The sequence below is a fragment of the Tripterygium wilfordii genome, chromosome 20 (genome assembly GCF_013401445.1).
Source record: "Tripterygium wilfordii isolate XIE 37 chromosome 20, ASM1340144v1, whole genome shotgun sequence".
Lineage (NCBI taxonomy): Eukaryota > Viridiplantae > Streptophyta > Magnoliopsida > Celastrales > Celastraceae > Tripterygium > Tripterygium wilfordii.
This window is the reverse complement of record NC_052251.1, coordinates 9000098-9021002: the sequence shown is the minus strand read 5'-3', so window position 1 is coordinate 9021002 and position 20905 is coordinate 9000098. Positions and strand designations below refer to the sequence as shown.

The window sequence follows — 20905 nt, the reverse complement described above, 5'->3', positions numbered from 1 at the left end:
CTCATCTGATACTCCAAGAAACAAATTATGAGGAAATTCATTTCTTCAATTTTGTTGCTTGTTGTCTCCTTTTCCACATCCCAATTCAATTCTCATTTCATACTCCAAAAATTTATCATTTGCTTTCAATAATTGACAAGCATGGCTGTACTTTTGAATTTATCACTGACAAAGTTTTGACAGGAAATATAATGAGTGCATCAGGACAATACTTTTGATAGGAAGTTGATGGATTTTGGCATCCTAAGCTGGAAAGGATCTGAGTGAAAAGCCTGAAGCTGAAGCAGGTGTTAGCAGGAAAGAGAAGCTCACATTCCTAAGCCGTGCAAAAAAAAAATATTAAATTGAATAAAGAAATTCAGATAAATGGGTAGCTTTGAACTCAGATGCGTACGAACATGCAAATTTCAGGGAAAATCAATTGATTATGGGAATGCACATTGGAAAAGGAAAAGAGATAGCCCAAGAGCTAGAATCCAGAATGGAAAAAGGCCTTCACTAATCAGATTAGAGAAGATACATTGAAAGCTCAGTGAGTCAGAAGGTCAACCCTAACAGAGAAACAAATTTGGTTTAGCAATTCGTAATTGTGCGCTTGTTGGAGGATGGCAAAGCCTTGAGAAAACATGCATTCATTCATTCATGAGACATTCATAATTGAGCAAAATAGGTCAGTGCATGCATCATCGCTGCATAAATAAAAATTTTTCAGGCAAGCCGGGAATGACTATAATGATCCCAAGCATCTTTTTCTCAAAAAAAAAATCAAAAAATCAAAAAATCAAAAAATCAAAAAATCTTTTCCAGCCAAGTCGGGAATGGCTACAATGATCCCGAGCACCTTTTTCACAATAAAAAAAATCAAAAATAAAAAATTTTCAGCCAAGCCGGGAATGGCTACAATGATCCCGAGCACCTTTTCACCAAAAAAAAAAGTCAAAGATTAAAAAAACATTGGCCAAGCCGGGAATGGCCTTGTGATCCCGTGCCCCTTTATTTTCTTGCACAAATATTTGGCCAAGCCGGGAATGGCCTTGTGATCCCGTGCCCCTTTATTTTCCTGCACCAATATTTGGCCAAGCCGGGAATGGCCTTGTGATCCCGTGCCCCTTTATTTTCTTGCACAAATATTTGGCCAAGCCGGGAATGGCCTTGTGATCCCGTGCCCCTTTATTTTCCTGCACCAATATTTGGCCAACCCGGGAATGGCCTTGTGATCCCGTGCCCCTTTATTTTCTTGCACAAATATTTGGCCAAGCCGGGAATGGCCATAGTGATCCCGTGTATTTCAATTCTCGTACGAAACTCGGTTGACTATACCTTTGTTTGCCTTTTATTTCATAAAAGACATACAAAGGGGGGCAGCTGTAGTACCCGATTTTCGTCCGGCTAAAATACAAAAAAATACAAAAATGAGAAAAAACACAAAAATGCAAAAAAACACATTTGTTGTACCTATAAGCCCATAAATATTCTCTTTCTTGGATTCTTAAGCCCACAAATACTCATATCTTAGCCAAATTCATACCAACCTATGTTCAACATTTGTTGGCCCATTTCATGAAAAGCTAATTTGCTTGTGTCCACTACCATCTTGACCAATGTCTTGATTATCATTTGAAAGCCCACCACATGATTTGTCAAACCCATTACTATTTCCACCTATACATATATACACATATATGTATATCTCTCTTGACATCATTCCATGCATCACCATCATTTTAGTGCAAATTGATGTGCAACTCCACTTAAATTCAATGGTGGTGACTCCATTTACATTCAATGGTGGTGAATCTATCATTTTAGTGCAAATTCAATGGTGGTGACTCCATTTACATTCAATGGTGGTGAATCCACTTACTTAGTGCAAATTGGTTATTCAATGGTGGTGACTCCACTTAGGTTGCCATGGTTGGTCATTCAATGGATGGGTAGCTCCTAATTTCCTATAAATAGAGAGCTAAGGGAGAGAGCTAAAGGAGGAGAGCAAGATAGAGAGCTAAGGGAGAGAGCTAAAGGAGGAGAGCAAAATAGAGAGCTAGGGGAGAGAGCTAAAGGAGGAGAGCAAGATAGAGAGCTAGGGGAGAGAGCTAAGGGAAGAGAGCAAAAATAGAGAGCTAGGGGGGAGAAAAAAAAAAGAGAGAAAGAAAAGGGGAGAAACTTCTTGCTATCAAGTTCATCAATCATCAAGCTTTCCTGTTATATTTTTTGCTACAACAATCTTCTCCAATGCGAGTCTCTACAATCAAGGACTTCAAACTGCAGGATTTTCAAGACCCTAATCTGTCCGAGATTAGCAGACTGCTTTAAACTTTGAATTTTGCTCTGAAATTTTGATATAGTGTTTATTGAGGTGTTGTGACATTGTATATAAAATTTCGTTGCATTTCGACCTCATTTGATAGGTGAAATCAGAGTTGAAAAATCGGTGCGCAGTGTGTGGTTTGAAAATCTGTTTTGTGCAAATCTTGATTCTTTGATATGTTGTCATTTCAATTAAGGAAATCATAAGTTGATTTCATTTATCTGGATTATGGACCATATTTGATTTCATTTATGAATTTGCCATAAGTTGGCAATAATGGATTAAATTGGCAAATGACATTTTTTCCAAATAATCATTTACATCATAAGTTGGTGTTTAAAATTAAACCTATCAAAAGTTGGTAGGGCATTTTATCATTTACACCATAAGTTGGTGTTCAAAATTAAACCTACCAAAAGTTGGTAGGGCATTTTATCATTTACACCGTAAGTTGGTGTTCAAAATTAAACCTACCAAAAGTTGGTAGGATATTTTATCATTAACACCATAAGTTGGTGTTTAAAATTAAACCTACCAAAAGTTGGTAGTGTGTCTCCAAATAAAAACTATCATAAATTGATAGTAATATTCCAAGCTATTTTTTTCAAACATTATCATAAGTTGATAAGTGTGTTGAAAGTAATAATTCAAACTTTAACAATTATATCTTGCAAAGAGCAAGTATCCATAAGATAGCCATGAAATTAATTAGGGTAACTGTTTTCAAACGGGAGTTGTGGGGTGCCTAACACCTTCCTCACACTCAATCGATCCCCGTACCCTTTTCTCTGGTTCGCAGGTTTTTACGGTGTCCAATTGCACCTTAAATCAATTGGTGGCGACTCTAAACATTTTTCATCCTCCAACGCCGGTCCGCGTCGTGACCCCGGTTGCGACACCTATGAAGAAAATAATGAATGCACAAGCATTCAACCACTGCCAAAAGATCGACAACATCACGGTTCGCATATACAAACTCTTGATCTAAATTTTAGTATTAGTTTTGATGCCTTCTTATTCGTTGCTCGATTCTACTGACAATTATCTTTTTTATCTTGTTATTTGCAGGATAGTCTATTAAATCTGATATTATTGGATGATATGAGCACTTATTGGCCAAATCTCCGCGATTACAAATACGTCTCTCAGTATCGGAGATAAATATGAACTTTTGGAAGTACCAATGGGAGAGACATGGAATGTGTTTTTTGCATCCTGACAGGCCTTCATTTTATTTTCAAGTCGCTATAAATCAATGGAAGAATCACAATTTGCTGAACATGCTAAATACAGGTAACTATATATGTATATATACACACATGCATAGAATTATTTGCTTCTTTTTCATCAAGTATCCTTGAAACTGCAGGAGGAGTTCGTCCCAATAATCGACAATATACACGATTTCATATCGAAAGTAGTATTGAGAATCGGTTAAGAGTAGCTGCGCAAATTGTTTGCAATAGAGACGTTCATGGAACTGTACAATTGAAAGAGATTAACATATGCTTCATGAAGAATGCTTCACTTATGGCATGTCCACAGTTCTCCAACGCCCATCGTAACGACCCGAGTAGAAGACGAGAACTGATAAAGTTCCCTACTCCTTATCCAACTTCAAGACGAGGGTGAAGCCTGAATTAGGAGCTTTCTCTTTCTCTCCCTAATTTCATCTGGGGATGAATAACTTTGCAATGCCTGTTAACTTTACACTGAAGCCAAGCACTAGCAACAAGCGGGTGGGTTCGAAGCCCATGTTGTTTGGTCCGCTGTCGTTGTAAGTGAGAGAATGTGTGCCCATAAAGATAGTTAATCAACAATAAAAAGAAACAACCGGAATAATAACCATTTCGGTTATTAACCATGTTGTGCTAAGAGTTATCCCAATCAAATTAACCATTTCGGCCAATACCAATTTTTCTTTTTTGATAAGCAACAATATATATATAAACCAAAGAAAGCAGAACGATAGGGTATCAAATGGGATGGCTTAATAGAATTGCAAAGAAAGCAGAAGGAAAAAAAACGAAGAGACGCAACCAACAGCTAACAATATAACAGGTTACAATACATGAAGAATGACATAAAATAAAAAGGAAGGGGAAAATGGCCTTCAAAGTGGTCAAGGTAGCAGCCAGTGGAGCCGAACATTAGTGGTAGAGGAGTTGAAGGGATCAAATGGAAAACTGAGAAGCTCTGCATCAAGAGGCATTGAATTGGATTGGCACCATGCTTGACAACTTGAAATGGCACCAAGCTTGACAACTTGGCACAATAGAGATACATGAACATGAATAGAAGCCAAAAAACCATGAAAACTAGACCATACTTGGCAAGCTTGACTGCGATGGTGGTTGAAGAAGGAACGTTTGAATAGAAATAATTCTATTGAAAGTAGTTTACAAATTAACTCTCTCTCTTGCATTCCCCTTCCTTGTATCATTATTCTCAAAAGGACATTTATATGCCTTAAAATCTATATGTAACAATATATTTCTCCTACTTTTTATACTTTTTAACATTCTCTTTCTAAAGACAAAATCTATATCTTGATTTGGCGTGTCTATATGAATTGGGGTGCTTGGGGACTCGTATTTCTCTTGGCTTGCACCGTTGAACTACACCCTCTCATTCAAATCTCATCTCCTCCGAGCCCAGTGTGTAGGTAGTCACAAGGGTATTACGCTAAGTGGAGATCGAACTCAAGACCTTTCGAGTCCATACGGTTTGGTCCAAGAGATTCACCACAAGACTATCACCCAAGTACGTGGATTTTATAGCTCCATATATGCTTCAACTTCTCTAATACTTAGAAAAATGGGCATGCAAAATATATTTCCAAAAATGCATTGGAAATTAATGATGGCTAATGTTTCTGAGCAAAAACAAAAGGAGTTAATGCATGATTAACATATGAATGTTGAGAAGGAAATGAAACCTTACATGTATGGAAAAGAGGACAAATAAAACAAATAAAGATCAGCCAACAAAAATATATACCTAGGTAGGCATTGACTTCATCTCTACTTGATTAGCTGTCGTCGTTGTTTTGTCTTTGTCCCTCTTATGTGCCTTGCAAACCTTGACATTGTAATTCCCTTAACATTTAGTGTATATTGTCTGAACTCAACCAAACGGTTACTTTTGAGGACCTTGTCAAACAGCTTACTATGTTTTTATTGCCAAACAAGGATTCAAGACAAACCCCACCTGGCCTAAGGTTCTGGGTTACCCCTGAATCCCTTTCATGTATGACACCATATACCCAGAGAAACTCTAGAGAGGGGGACAAAACCAAAGCCTCCCTTGTCCCCTTGAAAACTTTGAAATGGTAATTCCCATAACGTTTACCAATAGTTAGTATTTGTGTGTATACATACATATATTTCAAAAATGACAACCATTCCAATGCGTGTGTGTGTTTTTTTTTTTGTCTCAAAGCTCTCAGCCATCCCAAACATTGAGAAGGACACACTTAATTTATATGAAAATCATGAATTACACATGATTCATATAAAATCGTATACGTCCATTTAGTATTTGGAATAGATGACAAAAAAAATAAAATTGGGATGCATAAGACTGATGTTGAGGTGACCTATCCATGTCACATGCATGACACCATCTTATTGTCCCAAATGTGATGCACTCGAGGTTTAATATAATTAAACACAGAAAGGTAATGTGCTTTAATTGCAACTCTGGTGCTATAAAACAAACCCCATTAACACAAACCAACGCACCAGTTTAAGAGTTCTGTTTTCTTGTTTGTTTAGAATCAATAGCCAGAAAATTGTCATTTGAGAATGCAATTACTTCATTTGTTGTGAACATACTCACATTCTCAGCACTCAATCCAAAAGTGCAGAGTCTGCATCCATTTGATTTCGTAAAATTGAGCTTGCGATGGCCTCAATCATATTGTAACACTCGCACTGTTAGGTGTCGGTTTCCAACTAAAGAACATTTCGTCATCCATGGTCTATGGCCAATGTATTGGCCTAATGACGATGTTCCTCCCTTTGAACTAAATAATGAATGCACAAGCATTCAACCACTGCCAAAACACAACATCACGGTTAGTATATTTACAAACTTTTATCTAAATCTCGTTATTCTGCTGCTACTGACAAATATCTGCTATCTTATTACTGGATACTGGGGCAAGCAGGAGAGACTATTGGGTCCAATAATGCAGGATATGGCAACGTATTGGCCAAATCTCCGCTATTAGGTACGCGTCTCAATACTGGAAACAAATATCAACTTCTGGAGGTATCAATGGGAGAGACATGGAATGTGTTTTTGGCATTCCAATAGGCCTCAATATTACTTCCAAGTTGCTATAAATCTCTGGAAGGCCTACGATTTGCTTAACATGTAAAATGTAGGTATATATAAACACATATATACAAGTATATATATTGATTTCACCATAATATATTGATTTCAAGAAAGTTATGAAGTAACTCCTTGAAACAGGACTAATTCGTCCCAATAATGGACTATATACAAGAATTCAAATTGAAAGTACCATTGAGAATTACCTGGGAGTACCAGCACAAATTTTTTGCAATAGAGATTTTCATGGAACTGTGCAATTGAGAGAGATTCACATATGCTTCACCAAGAATGCTTCACTTATCGCATGTCCACAGTACTCAAACGTAGATCCTGAGGACCCAAGTAGAAGACAAGAACTGATAAAGTTCCCTAAACCTCATCCTACATAAAGAGAGTGAAGCCTTAAGGAGCTCTCTATTTCTCTCCCTAATTTCCATCTGGGGATAAATAAATTCACAATGCCTCCAAACCTTAGTGTCAAGGGGGTCTCTGTGTCTACATATTGCTCCTCCAGCTTTGAATTTCCTTGTGATACATGAATAATATCATAGTATCTATGAGCTGCGCATCACTTTCTCTCAACCACTAGGACCTTTGGCATACCATATCAAATGAACACTACTTTCTTCAAACCAACCATAAAAAATTGACACCCAACAAAGTAATAATCTAATCATTAAAAAATAATCATAACAGCCAAGAAGAGACAATTTATATAATTTCACAGTAAAATTGCTTTAGAAAAGTAAAATAATTCTCTAAAGCAATTTTCAAAAGCTCACTTAAAACTGTAATAATCAGAACCCAGTTGAAATAATGACCCTATATATTCCAGAATATACCTGGACATCAATAAACAAACACTAGTCCAGAATGCAAGCCTTCATATTCAACTTGAGAAATTATTACACGGAATGCTTTTGGAGCCCAATTGTACTTAGGCTACTACAATAACACCATTCAAATCTCCGTTCTTATGGGATAATCACAAGGCTGTCTAATTGAATTCGGAAACAATAATCCAACATGACATAAGAAAAAGGAAGAATAAAGATTAAACCAATGCAAACACCCGCCAAAGGGCAAGGAAATACAAAACTGCAAGTTATTGTCATGGAGGTATAAACAACAACAACTGCTATACTTCAAACTTCAATGTAGATTTAGTGACCCAAAACTTTTGTAGTGTCAAAATAGTCCATAGAAAAAGGAAATAATTGATTATAAGTAAAGAAAGAAGAAAAAAAGTAAAAACTTCTATCTGAGGCCTCAGAGGTAGTGACAATAAGGTATCATCGTTAGTTATCTGATAATACGTGCAATGAATTGCATCACTGGCCTACAGAAAAATTCTATTATACCAGAAATTGGGATAAATATACAATAATGCATGAAACAGAAACATAAGCAACTGATAAAGGTAAGAGAAAGCCGAATGCAATGTCATGTGCATCAGAGAGATTCCCAAAGACAACTCATCATAATCAAGCAGAGTTCTGATGTCCCTGTCTGATTTATCGTCACTTGCACAAACTATACCTTGTTGACAAGAAAATGTAAACTACACCTTGTTGAAAAAAAAAATATAAAGCCAAAATCTGTTAACTAATATGATCATAATTTAAACGATAAATTCTAAAAGGCAACAAGAATCATAAGAACGGTAATTCTCAAAAGAGCTGAATTAGCTAAGAAAAATTAAGCAGTTTCAATCACATCAAAAACCACTAGGAGTTTGCAAAAGTAGAGCATCTGGTAAAGACAATAATTTGTATAAGGAATTGACAAGTAAAGATAAAAAAAAAACAGAAACTACAGCATTAAACAGACTTTAATATACAAATTTAGATGTTCAACTACTAAAGCTTGCTGATTTCCTATATGCATCAAGCATCAGAGAGATTCCCAAAGACTGAGTCAACATTCTCGTATAGAGTACTGATGTCCCTGTCTATTTTCTCATCACTTGCATAGAAAAGCTTTATAATAGACACCTATTATCACACACCAGCTACTATAAGCAAGTTCCATGACAGAAAGCGATCTACCAAGAAAATTTTAGTATCTAATTACAGGCAAAAATTTTAGTACCAAGAAGAGCGAGATCAAAAAAAATTTTTCCTGACTGCCTAGGATTAAATTAATTTCATAGAAATAACTCTCAAAGTATATTTAATCTCATCATGATCACAGGCATTAATTTTACACAAATAAAACGAAAGTAAGAGAAAATTCAATGCAACGACGGCATAACCATCGACAAAGATCTTCTTCAGCAAACAAACAACCAATCAAAACTAAAAAATACTGAATTACCAGACGAGAAGTAAGAACTAAGAAGGACCCAAAGGCATTCGCATGAAGAGAATTACAGGGGCGCGACGTCTAGGGTTCATGGCTTCCGCCGATTATATATAGAACAAAGGACCCCGAATTAGGGTTTAGAAATTAATTGATATTTCATTTCCGCCGCGGCGTTTTATGTAATTTACCTGTTCAGCTATTTTTGGTGCTTTTTTGGGGCTGAGCGGGATTTAAGAGTAAGGCACCAAACCCAAACCCAAACCCAGGCCCAGCCCAAATCAAGATCAGTACCAAATATGCCTAAATTAGATGAGCTTTACTAAGCTTAAAAAGAGAAGAAAAAAAAAGATGAGCTTCACAAAGACAACGTTGTCCTAATAATGAACAATTCTCACATTGATTTGGTTTTACATGAAATCTATCATCGAGTTCGCACAGTTTTGTCCTCCTTAACCCAATTGTTATAGGTCGAAGTCCAACTTATTGAGCAAGCCTAGTTACTATGGATCAAAGTCCGACTCATTAGGTTAAGAAAATGTCTTGTTGTAATGTTAGGAATGGGTGATGAGATCCCACATTGATTAAGAAAGGAATGAGTGGTTTGTCGAAAGGAGTTTCCAAAACTTAACACAGTATGAGCGAGGATGTTAAGTCTAGAGGAGCAAATCCGTGAGGGCTTTAGCCCGAAGCGAACAATATCATACTGTTGTTGCGCTTGTGAACTACGTCAAATCTATCCAAAGTTCAACCCAACTTTTCGGAAGATATAAAGACCTTCATCATTGATACTTTTATTGAGAGAACTCTACAAAGGTTGTGGACTGTTAGTTGAGTCAGTGGCAAGCAGATAGTGGGCCAATATATGACTTGAACGTGCCATAAAAAAAAAGGCAAGAAGTCCAATAAGTTGGAGAATGGCAAGAAAATGCCAGAGGACATACAAACTCCTTCAGGGGTGGAATGATGAGATTCCACATCGATTAAGAATTGAAGGAGCAGCTAATAGATAAGGACTTCCCACAACTTAACCCAGTATGACCGGCCTTCTGGACCTAAGCGAGGACATTGGGCTTAGAGCTGACAAATATCATATTGTTGTTACGCTTGTGGGCAACGCCGAATCTATCCATGGTCCAACCCAACTTGTCAAAAGATATAAAGACCTTCATCAACGGACATGCACATATATACCATTCATATTCTATTATCAATATTAGAAGTGCTTGATGGGGAAAGTCTCTATCTAATATATTGATTCATCTTAACATATTTGTTTTGGTACAAAGCAGTAGGTTTTACTGGTTCTTGCTTTGATAAAATGATGAAACCATATGCATCTAATTATACGCCACACCTCTCATTAGAAATGCCATCTGAATTCTCTCCTGTACAACCAAAGGTTTCTTGTTTACAACATTAAGGCTCTACAATCTCCACCCACACAAACCACTAATTCCCCCATCACCATTACAAGAGAAACCCAGCATTTCTGAGATTCTAGTTGCCACTAAGTGTTTGGATAATGGTGTTGTGCCATGGGTCTGCCACATGCTGCAAGAGGTTTTCAAATGGTCCTTTCCCAGTTATATTGTGTTGAACCACAAATCCCAAAAATGCCAACATAGCCAATCTCCCTGCAAAAAAATATCAAACCAATCAAGAATCAGAGACCATGACTTATGTCCAAACTTAGTTTAATCCGTCTAATTCGGTCATTCGGACCGAATAGAGTTTTGCCACCCTACTATTGAATACACCAAATTCTATACTACCACTCACCATTGGCAAGCTCCTTCTCCTTAGCCTCAAGAGTGGGTGCAAAATTCAGAGGATTGAAGATCCCACCAGGGTACCCACATTCATTAGGAGGCAAGCTGTATTGCTTAAAGATTGGATCTTGATTCACACATCCTGGGTTCTTTATGTCTTGCCACCTTCTGATCTCCACATAATGGAACAAAATGAACTCAATCACAAACAGTGTTGATGATGATGCAAAGTACTCTTCTTTCCCTGCATCATACCATTTTGGGACATTGATTATCCCAATTTTGGTGAAAACTTCAGGTAATAGCATTCCTGCTACACCCAACATCGCCCATCGACTGTTCACGAGCTCTGCCTGAACATACCATTTCAAGTTCTCTGGGTCCTCCGCTAGCCCAAGAGGGTCAAACCCATTGTCACCTGGAAGACTGAATTTAAAACAACAGTTTTAGTACTTTCAAAATTTGGAATTCCGAAATACACACCCCTATACATGCTAACTATATTATCTGTTTTAGGGTTTCGGTTTCCACGAATACATCTATTTACCCTCACGGACCAAGCCTTACCAAGTGACTAAACCCATGAAAAAGCCTAGATAACAAGGGGTGGGTTTGTCCTTATTAAGGTATTATATCCACAAATAGACGTGAGATTCTGACATGGAATGCTAATCATACAAACAAACTTGTTCAGAGTTTGGTTTAAGTACCTGCCGTCCAAGTAACCTGGAGAGGAAAGACCAGGCAACCACTCTCCCTTGGCTTCAATTTTGAAAGAAGAAGAAGTGGTGGAGGAAGAAAATGCCATTGGTTTAGTGGACAAATCCCTGTTGAGTCTAGCAGAAGACCCAGTAAGGAACCTCGATCTTGACACGCATGGCCGGAACACGGCGGCGGAGGCCTGTGTGGTGACGGCTGCCATCTTTCTCCGGCCAAAATAATTGAGCAATGCAGATTGGTTTGGAGGAGGAGGAGGAGGTGGTTAATGTGTGAGTGAAAAGTTTTTGTGAATGTAGCGGCTTTGTATTTTCCTTTCAAGGCGTTCTTGTGGTTATGCTTTGTTGATGAAAGTGGACGGTTGATTTGCCAGATTTTGTGAATCAACGGCTGAGATGGGTTTGTGGGTTCCACGTTAGCCAATGAGCCAATGAGATGGCAATGAGGGTTATCACTTTATCTTGGTGCCATATCCACAGATCTGTTTCTTTGTTGCCGTTGGTCATCAAAGATCCTGTGGGCCCATGTTATGCCACGGAAGACTGGATAGTTTGGGTGTGAAATCCTTCCATGTCAGCTAATTATTGCGTGACATGTGGCTGCCAACTGTACATCTGGACAACAATAAGATAATGCAGTGTTGTCTCAACTTGGTCCAGCCCATTTGTATAATTGGACTCCACCCAATTACAATTGGGTCCAGTCTATTAGGGCATGTGATGAACAAAACTACAAAAGCATCAATCTCACTTGGTGGTTTTTTATTTTATAATATGATACCAAAATACCATCCACTAGAATCTTGATATATGGCACAAGATGTTTCTACTTTGTTCTCCTTATTTTTTTAAAAAAATCCTATATGCTCTCATTTTTAATCTTGTCTCCTTTAAAAAAATACTTTTCCAAATCTATTCCATTAAACTTTTTTTTTTCCAAAGTCATTTAACTTATCCTTAATACTAGAAGGCCAAAATCCAAATCCACTTTGACCTCTTTGCAAAATATCAAAAGTATGAAGGTCTAGACCCACTCAATTTTGTTCCCTTAGAACTACAATGTCAAAGTCTGAACCACTTTGTTCTCTGTATAAGGTACACAATCACGCAAAATTATATCATACCTTTTGAATTATATCAAGAAAGTCAAATAACCACCAACGAGAGGTAACTCGATTGACAATCGGCTAAGTTAAGCATATGTATGTCTAATGTTCGATTTCAATGAGGATCAAATTTCTCAATGGTATTTAAAAAAAGAAAAAGAAAAGAGAAAGTCAAATAACTATGATATGACAGAGAGATTGATTCGTTTAGTGTTAACTCTTCATATTTTCACGATGACTATAGAACGAGCATTTTCAACTATGATTTTCTATAAATAGTCCTAAAATATTCGGGGTCGCTGCCCTCGAATCCTAGCAAAATTTTTTGTCCCCATTTGTCTAAAATTCTGGCTCCGCCCATGCCTCTATGAGATATTACACACATGAGTGTCATCTGAGCTACTCCTGATTCTCACCTCCATCCATACCTAAAAGCAACAAAAATTGATGGAGAATAATCCAACTCGGATTATTAAACTTCTAGAGTTCTAGTTAGGTACTTAGATCTGTGCGGCTAGTTATTGCAATTACAATTTTAACCTTGAAAAGGAAAAATATAAGTTAGTTTATTATTGTAGCCGTCTGATGCGAGGGAACCCTAAACTAGGGAGGGCAATGGGGCGGGGCGGGTATGCCATTCCTGTCCCCGAACCCCATCCCTGCCCCCTTGAGATTAAGGGATCCCCGACCTCTATGGATCCCCGACCCTGACTAATCCCCGGACCCGCGGATCGGATTGTCATCCCTAAGTACGGTTTGAGTTCGATATTACCTCATTTCTAGCTTCTACATTGGGACTTGTTTGGATAGGAGGAGCACTTGCACTTGCACTTACACTTTCACCTACTATTGGAGCACTTTGGATTGTTGGAGCAGCCCCACTGTTGGACTTGGAGCATCTCTTGCTGATGGAGCAGCACCTACTGTTGGAGTAGTCCCAACTGATGGATTCTCCTTCTCCATCACAATTCTGGAACATAAATCATGTGAAATAATTAAGTCAAAATATATCATTGTCATGTCTACATGCTATTGTTACTGTCTTGCAAATCGGAATACAAATGATTAAATGAAAAGCAAATCAATAACCTAAATAGAGATAGGACCAACCGGGCAAGTAGCAGTCGCAGAACTCGAACAGAGAGAGACAGAGACGTTGAGTTGATTCCAGCCTGAGACACTCGAGTACTCGATAGAGAGAGACCAATCGTGGCGTGAGTTGCGGCCTTGCGGGGACTTCGTATTGTTCAACTTGCGGGTCTACGAGAATTGAGATTGGGAAAGACTGAAAGAGTGACTGAGTGAGAGACCGGAGAGGATTTGAACTATCTGAAGTTCTGAACGAAGGTCAAAGTCGAATTGAATCACTGATCGAAGGTTGATGTTACGGACCTTGCGGTGCGGCACTACGGCTTTAGCTGTTAGGTTTCACTTTCAGTCTTTCACCATTTCAAATTTTCAATATACTAAATTTAATCAAATAATCAATATTTCAAATTTTCAATAGTATTACTCAGTAAAGTAATTAGTAAATGAGTAACAAACTACATATACTAATACTCTAATATATACTAATAGTCTAATTATCTAATATAAATGAATGAATGGAATGGCTGTTAAAAAAATGAATGAATGGAATGTTTAAAACAAACTACATTATCAAACTAGTATATTTGAATATTTATTTTTTCATAAACTTAAAAAGAAATTATACTAATAATCTAATATGGGTTCGGAGAGGTAGAGTCGTAGAGTTTCTCATAAACTTAAAAGGAAATTATACTAATAGTCTAATATGGGTTCGGAGAGGTAGAGCCGTAGAGAATAGAGATGTGGTGTATGCCGTATAGAGTATAGAATCGTGACATCGTCCTCGTATGGTTTAGGGTTTTAGGGTTTAGAGAATTAGAGATTATCAAACTAGTATGTTTGAATATTTAATTTGTGATAAACCTTAAAAAGAAACTAGGGTTTACGTATATGATTATAATAATCCAAATTAAAACAAAAAAAAATATATTTTGGTTTTGCTATTTAGTTAGGACTCATGGTTTATCGGTTTAGGGTTTAGGACGTATGATCCGAAATTTCGTATATGATTATAAATTTATAATGATCAAATGTTTTAACAAAAAATATATTTGAGTTGTTGAGTATTTGACCTAATCGACACCTCACAAGTCACAATTTGATTTCACTATTTCAATTTCCAACTCATCCGATTCTATAGAGTTTATAGTATACTTTACTTAATTACTTTTAATGAATTGAAATGAAGTATTGAGTATATAATATGGATTTGGAGAGCATATCATATTTTTCATTATGAAAAGTTTAAGAACATAAATATACTAAATACAAATTAATATTCTCATATATATGTACAATATATTATCTATGATATATCTATATAAATATATATATATTTATTAAAGTATTAAATTCGGGTCGGATATGACATTATCATATCCTATCCATCCCCACAACAATTTATTCCAGTGACACCCTAACCCGTACCCGAAATTTCGGGTCCCGGATTGCCATCCCTACTAAACACGTACAACCGCCTCTTTCTCTCACGCTGTTCATTCCTCTCTCTAAAATGGACTCTGCCCTTGTGTGTCTCTATGAATTTGAGCCATTTTAGGAAGGGAATGAACATTGTGTTATCTGAGAAATACCCCAAACTAGTTCTTCTGCTACAAATGCCCGTCCTACCCGACCTCGGTCGATAATCCTCGACGAATGTTTTGGACAAAGATTAAGGAAGAGAAACCTGACAAGGTACCATTCTCACATCGAATAATTTTACTACCCTGTCTGTTGGGTTTCTGGGTGTTAATTGGGGATTCAGGAGTTTTATTTTTAGTGTTTTGTATGGCGATGATTGAGAACGGCATAATTTATTATTCTCTCTTTGGGATTTTGGGATTTGGGAGGGCTGGAATTTACAACCGATGAAACTTGATTGACGAATTTGATTTGAAATTTGAAGTTTTCAGTTTAGCAATTTAGCTGTGACTTGTGCATATGCGTATTTCTGTATGTGTAGTTTCAGTGAAAAACATCAATACGAGTTAAATTTTATTACTTCCTTTGGATTCACAATAGATAAAGAGTTTGGAGATTTCTTAAGTGATAGTTGTACCGGTTAATTTAAATTTCAGGATTTTCCAGCAGGAAAAGCCCAGACACCCTGCAACAAGGGTGCTCTGCCTGCAAATTCAAAGATTATTATAAGTGAGAAAGAACAGGGTGAGACTATGAACTAACAGGAGAGTAATATGAACAAAGTGGGACAAGGACAACACGAAATCAAGAAAGTTTTTAAATCCAAATCAATAGAGAGTTTTTAAAACCAAATCAAGAGGGAGTTTTTAAAAAGTTGGGATGTGATCGATTGATTTACGATTTGGGAAAACTGTTTTGTAACATTTGTCAATATGGAAACTAAAAACACGAAAAGTTTTAAATCAACCCAAATCAAAACATGTAAAAAAGTTGGGATGCGATTGATTGACGCCACATCCATGTCTGCGGACCTTCAAATTACTCAGGAGTCAGGACAATAGTGCAATCTCTAATACCAATAACCCCAGGAGCTTCCCTTACAGCGTTAAGCAGCAATGTTGGGAAAAGGCTGAGAAGGTCAAGGGCGGAGACCCTGATCATTGGCGATGAGACGCGCTAGGTAATATCGTCTTGTTGGGTGTCCTGGCTGCTTGTGTCACGATTATGATCACATTTGGCCTTACTCCAAGGTATTATGCTTTCTTTCTTTTGTGTTAAATTTCATAGATTTTGTTTGTTTGATGGGATTGCTTTGACTTCGCCAATTTAAGATAAATAACAAATAAGCTTGTTTGACTGAGCTCAAGGTCTTCTTGCTCCTCTCTTTGATTGTTTGCGGAGAACTTTGTCGCTGCTTGGAATGGTGTTTTCAATGCACCTGCTAATGCCTGTTTCTAAAGAGTAATTTTTACACCGAATTTCTGCAAGAATATAGGCTATTTGGAATTAAGCTTCTATAGCTTTTTTTATGTACCAAAGGTTCTGATTAGAAGAAGATTCATTCGTTCAAAGAAAATGAAACACAATGATAAATGTGTTTCGTGAACTTCCGTATATCAAAGCAATATCAAACATTGATTTGGGTTTGTCTTTTGGCATATTGGGTAGCCCTTTAAACTTATAGTGTTTGTTTGTAGAAGCCTTTTAAGAGTAATTTTCTTCAGGGTGGTAGCGTGATTAGCAGGTCTGAGTTTTGTCTTTTTCCCATGCTTCAAAATTTTTTTATTTAAATGTACTGAATATATTTGGCTTATATATTATGTAGTTACATATCAGTAGATGTTGAATTTTGATGAACTTCAATTCATTTTCATGCATTCCTGGATGAATATACGTACATTTTGCATGTCCCCAACCCCATCCACTGCGGGACCACAGGTGCTCTTTACCTTTTACGGTTTTACTTACCTTTATATAAATATTGTCTTTTGTATCTTTTGCTGTTGTTTTGGAACATATTCCAAATATAAATGTTACTTATTTCATTACTGTTTTTTTCAGTCTAGTTTTGAAAGATTTTTCTTTGTGTGGATGCACATGCTTGCATTTCCAACTTTGCAGAATCATTCATGTTCTTGCATCCATTTCAAATAAAGAACTGTTATGAGTTCGTGAGCAACTTTGTATTTCGAATATTCTTGGTTACCGCCATGTGCTTCTCACCTTTCACATGGACTGCGGAAAAAAGATATGAACTCTGGTTCGGGAGAATCCATTGTGGTTTAAGGATGCCTGGCAGTGTTTCTTCCTCACCAGGTCTTTGTCAAAACTTCCAATAATTTTTTTAACTTGTTTTTGTGTTCAATTACATATCAGAGATGTAAATGTATCTTCTTGTTCACTGAGAACATTAATCTTATGTGTGAACTCTTTTGAAATTGAAAAGAGATATGGCTGTGAAGTTAAACTGATAGTTGTCTGATGGTTGCCTGTCATGGATTCTTTGGTGAAGCTGAAGTAACATCTCTCATTATGTGGATCAACTAGTTGGGTAATTTCATAAGAAATGTTTTATCTCCATTATCTGCACATTATGATTCTTGAAGGCCTAAAAATATTAAGCATCGTCATTGGTATCTCTGAATCCACTAGACTCTCTCTCCACGCAAGCTCTGATGTGCTCAACTAGTATAGTTGTGCGCTTGAAGAAAGCTTAATCCTTGCCTTTTTGTCCTGCAGGCAACTGTCATTCGGCCAATGGGTAATCGCACCAAGATATCCAGATCAGATCTCATTCGGAGAAGTTCCTACTGAAAAATTTCAGGTAGTGTTAGGATTCGTCAACCCATTCATGTCCTCAAAACATCTGAAAGTCACTTGGTTTGACCGAATGCGGGTCGAGACATGGATCTTCTTGAAGTTACAAGACTCTGGAGGTGGAAAGTAACCTAATTTACCAACATAAAGATTCAGAAAAGAGAGAAGATGCTCAATCTTTGAAAAATCGCCTTGTGCTTTCGTGGAGTATTAGTATGATCTGTATCCATGATTCAAGTATTCTAATCTAAATTCCAATGCTCTGAAAGGTAAATTATTGCATCAGTCTGATCAATTTTGCAGAAGGGAATGTCACCTTCCAGAGGTAGAGTAAGCACTCAGAGCTTTAAGAGCTGTTGGACTTCAAGTTCAGGTGATTTACCTACATTCGAGAAACCCCTCATCACACAAATCTTGAACCAGTCTCGAGTGATGCTCATGTCTTATCAATCATCTCATAATTACCTCGAAACACACGCTTATCTCATATGTAGTAATAAATCAAAATATTATATTTCCTTCTTGATTAGTTCTCACACACGTCTGGTGCAAACGTTCCTTGTCCAAATCAAATATGAAGATCCGTATCTTTAGTCTAAAAAGCCACAATCTAAGGAGGATTAGACCTCCGTTATAAAGAGGGATCTCCTACACCATGAAAGGGGATTCAATGAAAAGAAAAGAAAAGAAAAGAAAAGAATATATATGGAAAAATAGAAATACAGGATTGATTGAAACACTATTGACTTGATCGTCAGAACTTACTTGACCGGAGCCCCTTCGATCAAGGATCCTCTAACGTCTCTCGTTAGTGTATGGGCCAAAAATTGTTTGCCCGAACTACTTAAGCCCACGAAGGCCTGGGTCAAGTAGGACCAGTCGTTCGTCCGAAGATAAACCCACGATGGGCGAACTCAAGCCCAAAAGGGGCGAAGGCCTGTGACTTGAGCAAGTGCAGGACTATACACACATTTTGGGCCGAAGGTTCAACCAAAGCCCAATGGTCGAAGCCCGTCCGTACGATCAACATATGTTAGTCACGTGAGCTGTAAAACTATAAATAGAGGAGGACCCCCTTCTCATTCACTCTCTCTAGAACTTGGTATCTCTCTCCCTCTCTCTAAAAGCTATTCATTTCTCTCACTAAAATATTTCTCACTGTTGACTGACTCGACCTTTTGAAACTTCCCCGGCCTGCACCACATCGGTGCCCAAGCTTCGTGGTCGACACTTTCTTTGATCTTATAGGGTTATCATAGGTCTCGATCGACGATAATAAATTGATTGTAGATTTTTAGATCTACAGTTAAGACTAGTGATGCCCAGATATAAATCATTGATTTTGGAATTTTGCCCGGCAAATGGTTTTGTTGATATGATTTATTGGGTTGCACTTACTTTTAATGCTTGGAAAAAGAGGAAGGAAAAAAGTTAGTTTAATGTTTGACCTCCTTTACATCTGCTTCAAAAGCTACTTTTTTTTTTCCTTCTTTTCAACAACAATTTTCTTTTCTTCTTTTGCGTTTTCTTTCTGATCATGCTGATGTTTAAAGAATGAAACTTCATTTTCGTTCTTTTTCTGATGCAAAGCACGCGTCTCCTCCAATTCATGACTTCAGAAAATGAGAAAAACTTAGTCAGAGCAAGAGAGATAAGGAACAATAGAAGCAGGAGATAAGTTAAAAGTGGGAGCTTGACTTGTTCAACCAATGGTTCAAGTCTTAACTTTTTTTTCTCAAGTCTCAACCAGTTAGCTTCAGCTTCAGTGTGTGGCCACTATATATATATATATATATATATATATATATGGTCATTATCTTATCAGCTGTGGTAGTGGATTTTGACATTTTGTGGAAGTAGAGTGGTCAAAGACTTTGACTGAACTCAACTCATAAACAGTGTTGTTTCTATATGGTTATGCGTAATTATGATCATAGCGATATAACCCAAGCAACACCTTCGGTTTTGTAGTATAGGCTCGAGAGGTTATGAGTTCGAGCAATATTATTATGATTACGCGTTGAGTTTTTACTCAATTTATCTTGTCGTTGGGTGAAAGATTTCTGTATTCACGAGTTTGATAGCCCAAGTGTAAGCATACTGAACCCGACTTTGATAAATACATGAAAATACCATATAGGCAGAAATAAAACGGGAAGAGAGTAAGATAAAATATCAAACAAAACTTTGAAGAATAATTGGGTTCAAAAGGATAAGACCCATCTCTTAGAACGAATGAAGATTGTCATTTAATGCCCAAAAAGCAGAAACTTTGGTATGTGGAGGAAAAGTAGTGACCAATTGCTTTCCCTTGTAAAGGAAAAACAGCAACAAAAAAGGATGGAAGAAAGTGCGCCAAGAAAGGATTCATGGCATTATGTGCAATTTGGGTCCCCATACCACCAATTCTGTGGCCTGAGTTTGCTTGAAACAACAAAATATCTCTCAGTTTCTGTAATTTTTTAGTTGGTTAGACCAATGTGACACACATGGTTGGATCTTGGTGTCTGAAGCAACAAATGCTGTCTTGAAAAAGAAAAGAAAAAGAAAGAGAGGGTAGCTTTATTGTTTTGTCAATATTAATATTTCATTCCCCCACTTGGATGTTGATCAATCACTTCTGTATCACAGTTTGAGTTATTGCCATTTTTTTTTCCAATCAACATTAACTCCAATCAGAATCAGAATGAAATTCTAAATTGCATGTCATATCTGCCAAAAATTTTCTAACTTTTTTATATTGGGATAGAAGGGATCTTTTGGGATCAGCTCAGCCAACATTGTCAACTTCCATTTCACAAAAGAAAGTGTGAAGAAACATGATATATCTACAACCTCAAAACAAGTGGTTTGTATTCTATGCTGCAGAAAGTTGCAAGAATTTTGGGTTTGGTTGGCTCTCTCTTACTCTGAAAGGTAGGTACTTTTGTAAAAGAAGAAAATGCATTCATTCTAGCATCCAACCTTTTGTTAGTTAGGTAAAACAAATCATTTGGGTGATAGTCTTGTACTCAAGAGGTTATGAGTTCG

The 20905-nt window shown here is 37.1% G+C and overlaps 2 protein-coding genes, 2 long non-coding RNA genes and 2 other non-coding genes across 9 annotated transcripts; 2 read left to right on the top strand and 4 right to left on the bottom strand.

Moving 5' to 3' along the window:
• Positions 1-3399: 3399 nt before the first annotated feature.
• LOC119987473 (ribonuclease 1-like) lies at positions 3400-5433 on the top strand. The gene is made up of 2 exons (XM_038832398.1): positions 3400-3601; positions 3678-5433. The coding sequence occupies exons 1-2, from the start codon at positions 3472-3474 to the stop codon at positions 3938-3940; spliced, it is 393 nt and encodes a 130-aa protein (XP_038688326.1). The 5' UTR covers positions 3400-3471; the 3' UTR covers positions 3941-5433.
• A 501-nt stretch (positions 5434-5934) lies between these two features.
• Positions 5935-9113, bottom strand: LOC119987474. The gene is made up of 2 exons (XR_005465454.1): positions 6856-9113; positions 5935-6365 (listed from the first exon to the last, which is right to left on the bottom strand). It is a non-coding gene; the product is annotated as an uncharacterized LOC119987474 (long non-coding RNA).
• Positions 8099-8183, bottom strand: LOC119987601. Its single transcript, XR_005465489.1, has one exon. It is a non-coding gene; the product is annotated as a small nucleolar RNA R44/J54/Z268 family (small nucleolar RNA).
• Positions 8540-8625, bottom strand: LOC119987600. The gene has a single exon (XR_005465488.1). It is a non-coding gene; the product is annotated as a small nucleolar RNA R44/J54/Z268 family (small nucleolar RNA).
• A 1174-nt stretch (positions 9114-10287) lies between the features above and the next one.
• LOC119987092 (chlorophyll a-b binding protein 4, chloroplastic-like) lies at positions 10288-11737 on the bottom strand. Its single transcript, XM_038831838.1, has 3 exons — positions 11436-11737; positions 10736-11151; positions 10288-10590 (listed from the first exon to the last, which is right to left on the bottom strand). The coding sequence occupies exons 1-3, from the start codon at positions 11645-11647 to the stop codon at positions 10454-10456; spliced, it is 765 nt and encodes a 254-aa protein (XP_038687766.1). The 5' UTR covers positions 11648-11737; the 3' UTR covers positions 10288-10453.
• A 3371-nt stretch (positions 11738-15108) lies between these two features.
• LOC119987093 lies at positions 15109-18406 on the top strand. Of its 4 annotated transcripts, XR_005465367.1 has the most exons (6): positions 15109-15331; positions 15715-16308; positions 17120-17374; positions 17798-17882; positions 17932-18088; positions 18179-18406. It is a non-coding gene; the product is annotated as an uncharacterized LOC119987093 (long non-coding RNA). The 4 variants fall into 4 exon arrangements; XR_005465364.1 differs by having other exon boundaries at positions 15110-15331; positions 17932-18252; XR_005465365.1 differs by having other exon boundaries at positions 15111-15331; positions 17180-17374; positions 17932-18252.
• The last annotated feature ends 2499 nt before the right edge of the window (positions 18407-20905 follow it).